At 40.7% G+C, this 10,297-nt stretch overlaps 1 protein-coding gene across 3 annotated transcripts in view; it reads left to right on the forward strand.

The window, feature by feature from the left end:
- Nucleotides 1–10,297, forward strand: part of bsnb (bassoon (presynaptic cytomatrix protein) b) — a 58,659-nt gene that overhangs the window by 9,280 nt on the left and 39,082 nt on the right. For 2 of the 3 annotated variants that reach the window (XM_031854473.1, XM_031854656.1), the window contains exon 3: nt 10,069–10,284. In XM_031854473.1, the coding sequence (XP_031710333.1) occupies nt 10,069–10,284 (216 nt within the window). Of the gene's footprint in view, nt 1–10,068; nt 10,286–10,297 lie in introns of all 3 variants that reach the window. The other variant, XM_031854565.1, reaches the window with a different exon arrangement.

Consider the following 10,297-nt stretch of genomic DNA (forward strand, 5'->3'; position numbering starts at 1 on the left):
GCCGATCAAGGTGACGATAACGACGAAGACGACGATGAATGGAATCACGATTACAGTCATCGCGAGGACAGACCCGGAACAAAACTTTCCTCCTGAGCTGGAGCAGATATTGTTATATTTGTGATGACGCGGAGACAGACTTTCAGGATTTTCTAGGATTATACTTGTTTTTGTTTGTACATCTGGTGTTTTGATGGAAACGTTATCTGTGACATTTTCCATTAAAAACAGCATCTCATTTAATGCAGTTCCAGTATCGTCTCTTGATCACAACACAGGCTCAGTCCGGGTTCATGCCCCGCTTTGTCAGAGATGTGTCTGTTTACGAATAGTTGTCAGACACTGATTGAACCGTCCAGGATTATGGGGATAATAACAGTAAAATCTGTTATTGAAGAGGCTTTCCTCTCAGAAAGATGGCAGTGCTGATAAAAAGTGTTGATAACCAAGGGCGTTTCCATATTTGGATATTTTATATTATGCTTATTCACCACAAAGTCCCAAATGGTATCTCTGGCCTGGCATCAAAAGTATAAAGTAAAGCAGTTTTTTTTTTTCCTGTTCTTGTAAGATTGTTTGAGGAATGATAACAATTGTTGAAATACAAGTCGGAGCTGTGTTTAACGACCTGGTGATGGGAATGCAATTCAGAGAGACGTAAACAGCAAGCAACAAATGGATGTTATGTGCCACAGAGCTGTCAGTCAAGCTGAGACGAACAGGTTTATTTAGAAGCTTTGGCGGAGAAGGTGCAAGCAATCATACACGTGAGCTTGTACGTATGTGTGCACATGATAAAATACAAAGAAATTGGTTGAAAAAAACGAGTTATAAAGGCAGTGTTCAATTAAAGACATCGTGATGAATGAAAGAGGAAAATAGGAAGGCAGACAGGGTCAGAGAAACAAGACAGTCATAGACAGACTTGGAGACGGAGAATAACACAGAGAGATAGTGAAAGTGCCACAGACATCCCCCCCCCCCCCACCAGACAGTGTTCTCTCACCATCATACAGGGGAACATCTGCCTTATAATTGGTACAATTTCTATTTATAGATCATACCCTCCTTCTGTCTGCATTGATGGCCGGGTCCTGAGAAGCCACAGCTGAGAGAGAGAGAGAGAGAGAGAGAGAGAGAGAGAGAGAGAGAGAGAGCTGTGTGGTAGCAGGGGGAGAGAGAACGGGAGAGAAAAGCATCATCATAAATTAACCATAATAGTCAGAGTGTTCACGCTCTGCAACACTACATTGATTCAGCTCCGAGTGCCGCAATACAAAAATGCAAAATATAGAGATGAATCAAAAAATAATTCTGGGGCACTTTTGAAAACAAAACCTTTTCCATATGCAGTTTGGTGCTTCTCCTTGATGAATTCATCCGCATTGCCAAAACACTCTGGAGATGGATTTGAAACCCTCTGTCTTGATGAAATGAAGACTTTTTTATACTTTTGTTTGAAGAGTGCCTTGGAACTGCTTCTTTTTGGTTTAACCAACAATCCCACACGCTGAGGAACAGTTTTAACAAATGTTCCCACACAAAAGACTCTGTGGAGCCACTCTTTATAGCTCCTCATCCTCGATCAAAATATAGCCGGTAGGTAGCCACAGTTGAAAGTTGCACTAGATGTATATGTGAAATCAATTTTTAGCTCCAAAATACAATATTTTGCATTTAAAAATGTCCAACTAAGATTACACAAGCTAATATTTCACAAGTATGGATACATTTATCCATAAATTGTTGATAAGCTGAATCAATTATTTTCTCTTAACAATGGCTACATGACGTCATGCATCTAAAAGGGTTAACTTGTAGTGACGAACCCACTGATAATTATCACCTGATTCAGCTCTACGGAGCATTTTAGCGACTTTCAGCTAATTGTTTTGGGTTAAAGTTTTGGTTCAGTCTCCTCCGTTTCCAATTGCAGAAAAATCTCTAATAAAGCCACTGTGTACTCTACCTGCCCAGCACCAAACGGTAGACAGACTATGTTAGCGACTAGCTGGAGAACATAGTGGAGCATATTTCACTCAGGAGCTGATTGAGACCAAAACAAAGTTAAAAACAGAGTGAATGTTGGACAGGCTGCCAGAAACACGACTTCAAATGAATGTTGCTCCGTGTATGCGAGATGTGTTAACAGGCAACAGTTTGCTAACTTGTTCGCCACAGCAACTTTGTTCAACTGCATCCAAGTGTTCAAGGTGCTGCTTTAAGCTAGTCTTTTACGGCTAAATTGAAAACTTTTTAAAAAAGAGGGTATTTAGCTGTGACTAGCAGCTACTATGAGTCACTCTGTTTGTCAGTCAGTCGGATGTTTCAACCCCCCGTCCCTGCACATATACAGCTGTGGGATACAAACTTATAGTCAGTTACCTCTAGGTTTCTCAGAGACAGGGGTGCTTTATAGCTGACTTGGACTTTAAAGTTGCCCATGTCATAATCCCAAAATTGATTTTCTCAAGGTGCTACAGCAACACCAACCTGGAAGAACAAGCTGTCCATAGTGGCATGAGTGAAGACTGTTATTTTTAAAAAGTGTTCTTGAAGGCAACTTTATAGGTTGTGAGTGTCTCAGGTACATTATTGATCTTAGTTTGAACTTTAACCTCTTCCAGGGTTTACTGCTTGCCTCAGAGTGAGAGCCCCTTGAGTTGTTTCATAGCAGGCATGTTGTTTATATATACGGGAACACATTTATATTACAACAATAAAGATAAATACAAAAATAAATACAAATATACATAAACTAAAATGATGTGGTCGTATCATTGAAGGATAAGTCCATTAAACCTCGAGGGAGCCAGAGACTTGTTCCTAATCCCCTCAAATTAATTCAAATATTTAGCATCAGACATCTCTAATCCCCCTCTAACTTTCCATCATGTGGCTCAAGAGATTCAATGGCATTTGTATTCGGCAAAGAGGGAGACAATAAGGTTGTTATATGGATCTCTCAATAATATTGTCTTGAGCTTTACTTTCAGTGAAGGACAGCATGGCTGGTATACAGTATGTGATGAATAGAGGATCAGGATGTGATTTATCAACCTTTCAACTTCTCAAAAAGTTGGAATGTTTCACATATACTAGTTTTAGTCCTTGAGGGGACAGATTTGGGGAAAATACCAGTTTCTTTGTAGTTAAGGTCTTTGTAGTTTGTCTCCCAATCTGTGTTGGAAGATTTTGAAAAAAGTGAATGAGTTTAATATATTCTGAATGGAAGTTTAATCATTTTGCTTTTGAGGCCATTTGCTTGTCATCAAAGGTTTTTGCAGAAAAATGGGCTATTTCATTATTCGTGTGGACAAAGTGAGCCGTCGTTTAATTCTTGGTTTCCCACCAACAAGACAGCAGCAGTCTGCCTGCCTGTGTGCGTCATTTGCTGAGTTAGCAACTGAGGCTTTGCTACTTCCACAAAAATCAAAGCTGTTTCCCCTTTGATACATATGATACAAAGTGTACAGTTAGTATATATGAAATAATTATTAGATCATATAGATATAACATAAATATGTTAGAGTTTAGATTAAAATGCTTAATCATCTAAGTTCTGACAGCATGCACATATTGTCAATTATTATTATTGGCTGTCTGACTTCTTAGATGATACCTTATGTTTTGGAAATTAAATGTAGGTTATCTTAGTATGGCTTGATACAAATTGCAATGTGTGTTTTTAATAAATGTTATAATCCTATTTACTTTAAATACTGAGACAGGAAACTTCTAACTGAACATGTACAGTGTGTCCGTAAATCAAAATACAGAAAATATATGCGAAAATGTGTCTATGTGGCATTTTTTCCCACGTTGCACCAGGCTGTAATCGCAGACTGGGGCTTTAAGTGGACAAACAGTATGAACTGGGTCAGGTATCCAGCTGAGACACTACATGCTGAATTTTGCATATACCAAAATAATATACACTAAATCTGGGACACTGGTTTGATTATTACCCCCTAACTAGCTGCATTTAAATTCTCAGCTTGCAGCAGGGAATAATAGGTACCATCACATCTTTTCAATCTGTTTGAATTGAGAAGGGGCTGCTGTGTGTCTTTAGTCCATGTTCTTAACGTTGTCACTGTAAAAGAGTAAGACAGGATAAACACATTGAAAGCTCACTTTCTGCAACATGGTGACAACATGGTGATTTGTTATTTTCTATGCAACTCACAAGTTTACCAAACTGTGTATGGGTCACATTGTTTATTTATCAGCGCTGCATCAGGATGTATTGAAGTGATTTGTATGTTTCTTTTTTATTCAGCCAGTGCTTCAGATTGGGAATTTAATTTTGCAGTAGATATCTAAAGTCTATTATTCTGTCAGACATGCTTATTTCTTAACACTTAAAAAACACAGAACACGACCTTTATCTGTTTATCTGAAATATGTCTCTTTCAAAGCTTTTGAATTCAATTTTAGTTTTTGAGACCGTGTTTCAAAGGTATGGTTATGGTAATGTTCATCATTTGCGGATGTGTGTGCTACCATTTTGTTGTCTATTATCAGAATCAGAATCAGAATCAGAACCGTTTATTGCCAATGTATGTAACATACAAGGAATTTGTCAAGGCAGGTGGTGCATAACATTAGACAATCAACAACAATCAACAGTGCAAGGAATAGAAACATATTAAAATGTACAATAGAATTTAAAAGAATATAAAATAAAGTGCACAACAAACAGATAACAGGACTGTAAACAAGTGTAGTGTAAAAGTGACAAGTGTATTTAAATATGAAGGGATGTGCAGGGGAGTAGTAGGGAGGGAAGGAAAATTGTCCTGGGGATGACAGAGTCAGTGGGGGACCCGGGCTCTGTTAATGAGCCCGACTGCGGACGGGAAGAAGCTGTTCGTGTGGCGCGAGGTCGTGGTCCTGATGGACCGCAGCCTCCTGCCAGATGGAAGGGGCACGAACAGTTTTTGTCCAGGGTGAGAGGGGTCGGCTACAATCCTTCTTGCTTGCTTCAGGGTTCTTGAAGTGAACAAGTCTTGGAGGGACGGCAGATTGCAGCCAATCACCCTCTCGGCAGAGCGGATGATTCACAGCAGCCTGCCCTTGTCCTTGGCTGTGGCTGCAGCGTACCAGACTGTGATGGAGGAGCAGAGGATGGACTCAATGATGGCTCTGTAGAAGTGCACATCATTCTCTTTGGCAGGTTGAATTTCTTCAGCTGCCTCAGGAAGTACATCCTCTGCTGAGCCTTTTTAGTGATGGAGCTGATGTTCAGCTCCCACTCGAGGTCCTGATCTGATAATATCTGATAATACCCTTTACAGTAATGTATTAGCGTTTTGCTACAAACGCTAAACGCATGTGCATCTGGTCTTTGTGCATAAAACTAAACTAAACTAAACAACACTAAACTACAACAGCACTAAATGCAGCCTTAAACATTACAGCTGAGAAGAGTCTCAACAAAAATTGAACATTAAAAGCTTCTAAAAGGTAGCAGCATGTCTTTTGCAGAGATTAGTTTTTTCTTGCATTACACTGCACAGGTGTTCATTGTGTCCATCTTCTGTATACCAAGATATCATGTTATACACTACCTCTCTGCACTATTTCCAGTATCCTCAGATACGCTGTGCCTGACACTGCACCAGCACAACAAACAGCATGAACATAAATTTAACAGCGATTTTTCCACAACCATTCATAAATCTACTCGTCTAATTTCTTTCTTTTTATGAATGCAGATCCCTGCTTGGCATTTTTTTGGAGTAAAACAGATGTGTGTTATTGAGATTGTACTTGTGTAGTTGTTTGTAGCACTGACATGGGTGAGCAGAGGCAGAAGGAGACAAATTGACAGGAAAAGGGAGAGAGGGGGGGGGGGGGTGTGCATTGGGAGGAATTTCAATGTCTTCTGGCCCAATTTGCAAGGAATTGATAAACCGCTGCATTCCAAGCATGCTGATCCCCAAACTGCAGTGCTCAGCTGCTGTGCGTACTGCATGGTGATACCGCATCGTGATCTCCGGGACAGAGCTTCCTCCTTTGTCTGCCTTCTTGTTTAGTTGAAGTTTGATTCTGTCTCAGAGCGTGTTCTTAACTCAGCTTTCCTGGGGAATGATGGTGTGCATGATGTCTCACTCCTGTCAACAAACTGGAGAAGAAAAGTGGGTAACTCTGTGCACCTATGTGATGTATGCAGGGTTACATGTTCTAACTCAGTTGTCATTGTTTCTTCACACTTTTAACTTGTAGGATCATTTTGGGGTCACGTGGATGTTGTTTAGGTGAGTGCTGCAAAATTACTCTAATTTGTGATCCACGAGGAACAGCAGTTTTGCCCCTCCATTGAAAATCAAAACACAGGATTGGAATCTGCTATCAGTTTAAGTCATTGTCATTGAAGTAATTTATTGTAATACACAGAGTGACTCTCAACTACATCTATAGATGTTGTCTGATAATGCTGTCGTTCAATTAATAATTTAATAATTTACTGAGAAGGAAAGCCAAAAATTGTCTAGTTCCAACTCCTCAAATGTGAGGAAGTGCTGCTTTCGTTTGACTCGTGTGATCGTTAACTTAATAACTCGGTTTGGACGGTTGGTTGAACAAAAGAAGACATCTGAAGAGGTCAGGTTTTAGGGAAATGTGATTGCAATTAAACAGACCAAACAATTAATACATTGTGAAATGTAATCAATCTCCAAATGAATCAATTATTTTTAATAATTGTTAGTTGATATGATGAAGTATATGTATCACATCTTACCCAAAGCATACAATTCAACGTATGTGTGAGTGTGTGTGGTGCTAATAAGGATGCTTTGCTCTCATGATTTGATCCATATCCAAGAATCGGTGGGCCCTTGCTGCTAAAAGGTTCTATTTCTGGCAGCAAGTCGTTGTTCTGCATGAAGCCACGTTGCTCGAGCATCCTGTTGGCAGACGCTGAGTCCTCACAGAACTGTGAGCTCCGGTCGCATCTTTTGACCTTTGACGTGCATCCTAGACACACACGCACACCTACACACGAATACACACATTTAGCAAGCTTAGGCAGGAATTGGATCCATGTGTGTAAGCAAAGGCCGGATGAGAGCCAACAAAAATGTATACAGTACTTGAGATGGAGACGGTGATGGAGATGGAGGAGGAGAGTTATAGGGAGTGGTGTGATTCGAGAGATGCAGATAAGATGGAGAAATAAAGATGGGTGAAGGAGGACAAGATGGAGGGTTTCAAAGAGAGCGTATAGAGAAGGAGGGCAGGAGACAGAGTGTGCTGTGTGCTTGTTTTTTTGCTGATACAGATCAGATTTCATAAAGATCCACATGATTGCCTCATAACAAGGGGGACCCAGAGAGGAATGAGATGGAGAGAGGAGGCGGAGGCGAGCAGAGACACGATGTAATTGATAAATAGCTGCCTGCCCTCCCAGCAGCTGCTTTCTTTGTTTTTCCGATTTGTTTTCTCCTCAATGGGCTTAATATGATTACCCTAACTGTAATTTAGAGAAGAAGAGAAAATCAAGGACAATAGTAATGATGGAAAGAGGAGTTCCTACTTGTAAATCTCTGATTGGAAGAAGAGTCCAGTGTTGGCTTTTTTCACTGTCCACATTACTCTGACTGTCCCGAGGGTTCACCTCTGTTCCCGGCTTCTCAGCTTCCCTGATCGACAGTGAAAACCGTGGCCTCATCTCTGCACATACTGAGGATTGGGCGGGAGCCAGGCACAAGGCAAAGATGCTGCTGAGCCCGAGACTTACTCTGTCTGTACTGATTGACTGACTGACTGACTGACTGACTGACTGACTGACCGACTGACTTGGAGACAGATTGAGAAATACTGCAAGGCAGGTGGAGTGGTTATTAAACATTATAAAACAGTGAACAGTGCACTTGTAAATGAAAACCTGCAGGACAGCTCAGGTTGGGATGGGATCTTGGGACTTAAAAAGTCGAATCGGTGCATCCCCAATGACGAATAATGAATAAAGAAGTGAACCAAAGCGGTAGACCAGTCTGGTTATAATAGAGCTAGGCGCTATCATCAGGGTTAAGTTACTATTCAAGCAGAGTTTCTTGTTATTAAACTAAAAGTCAGAGCACAGCAGTGAGTCAGTGTTTGGCATTATGTAGAGCGATACTACACTTGAGTCATAGCGCTGTGGCTAAACTGTGAAGTCACAACTACCGTGCTAGCTTGTATGAAATGTTTTAACAGATAATATAAGGAACGACGCTCCAGGCAGTCAAAGACATTTTGCAATTAAACCTTATAAAGACGTTCAGCAAAAATAACAAGTTACATGAGCACAGTCAGCATGAAATCCACAAACAATCCAAAATACTACTAAACAAAACATACTTATTGAAATTTATGGTCAGTACTATATGATACTTTAGCATTAGCTAGTTTGGATCAAACATTAAGAGTAAAGGTGTGTTGGTTGTTGTTGTACTTTATAGGCAATAGTTTGAGTAAATCTTACAGGACAAAGATCTTGTTAAAATAATATTATGCACATCGTGGTCCCTCATAGACAATGTCTATGTGCGTGTTGTTTGTGAGCTTGTTTGTGAATCAACATGCCGTGGCCACAGGCTTGCTGAGACATTTGATTCCACAGCAGAAGTAAAGAGATCTTGCTGCATTTTCAGTCCTCGCTTCAGCAGCTCCCAGAGTACTAAAAACTCTCAGCTGAAGCCGAACCAAAATCTTTATGAATCCCCCTTTACAGTCTAAAAGTGAATTTTTACTCAAAGGTATAAAGGAAAAAGAGTGCGTCCAGGCCTCCCACCTTGTCCTTTGAGCCCCAGACTTCCAACCCCGCCCCAATCTTCACACAACTTTTCTCCGACTGCATTTATAATGCATTAAGGCATTATGTAATGACCGCAAATCCAAGACAGCTACAATGGTCTGGCAGCTGTCAAAGCACCAGGATGCCAATTACCACGTATGGCCATGTGCCATCACTAGGGCCACTTTCTGACTTTGGCCTTCTTATGTGCCGATATGGAGCAGAAGATAGGAGAAGCAAAGCCGTAAAGGAAATGACAACAGCGGGAGGAACAAGAGGAGAATAGTGGGAGGATTTTAATGAGAAAGGGAACATGTTGTGTAAAGAGTGGGAATGTAAGAGAAAGAAAAAAGGGAAGAGACACTCAGAAAAGATGCGAGGGAAGATACTAAATCAGTGGCAGTCGTGCTTTATTGAAGAAGTCCAGAATTCACCCCGTCTGTCACATTTATTTCCTACGCATTTGTTCATGGGTAATTAATGTTTACCAATAAATGTCCATGCAGAGGCAGAGGATGCTAAAATCCATCCTCAATGAGATATTCTACATCATTCACAACTATTCTTTCGTTCAATCATTTTACATACACAATGTTTCCTATTCAGAGAAGGCTGGAGGCTATCTCAGCATGCATTGGATGAGGAGAAGGGAAGGCAGCAAGTCCATCACATACACAGACAACACACTCATGTTCACATTCACACCCAAAGGCAATTCAGAGTTTTTAGTTCATGTTACTTGAATCTCTTTGGACAGTGGAAAGAAAGTGGAGCATAAACTAAAAACCCAGGGGGTGCAGGGAGGAGATGCAAACAACCAAGTTATCTTGACTTATTTAAATAATGCACCCTCTTTTTATCATCTACAACTGCCCTGTCAGTTAAACCTTTTATCAAAGGTATCATTTGCAATTTTTGGAAATATTTGCTACCTTGCCGAGAGTGAGATTCATTCATGTGTCTGCACAGTAAATATGAAGCTACGATCAGCAGATGGTTAGCTTAGCTTAGCATACACACTGAAAACAGGAGAAAACAGCTAGCCTGGCTGTCTGAAAATCTGCCTCCCAGTGCCTCTAAAGCTCACTGATTAACACATTATATTGTATTTGTTTAATACATAAAAAGGGTACAGACATGAGAGAGTCATCAATCAAATTAACTTATTTCCCAATATGTTGAACTATTTTCTTTAATTCCCACAGTCATTTATTTACTACACGATGGAGACTATGCTGTAGCTTATGGTCATTGTTGTTGTTTTCTATCTCTTTCTTTCACAGGTTCAGGAGTGGCTATGTCTGAACTGTCAGATGCAGAGAGCGTTGGGGATGGACATGACCACACCACGCTCCAAGAGTCAGCAACAGATACACTCTCCTTCTCATGCAGCCAAACCAGAACTTAAACCTGATGCTTCGACTCAGCCTGCACCCCAGACACAGCCCCCTCCTCAGACGCAGCCTCCAGCGCAGGCTCATCATCCAGCGCAGGCCCAACATCCAGCGCAGG

This window comes from Anarrhichthys ocellatus, unplaced genomic scaffold, assembly GCF_004355925.1.
Source record: "Anarrhichthys ocellatus isolate YVR2014 unplaced genomic scaffold, GSC_Weel_1.0 scaffold1, whole genome shotgun sequence".
NCBI lineage: Eukaryota > Metazoa > Chordata > Actinopteri > Perciformes > Anarhichadidae > Anarrhichthys > Anarrhichthys ocellatus.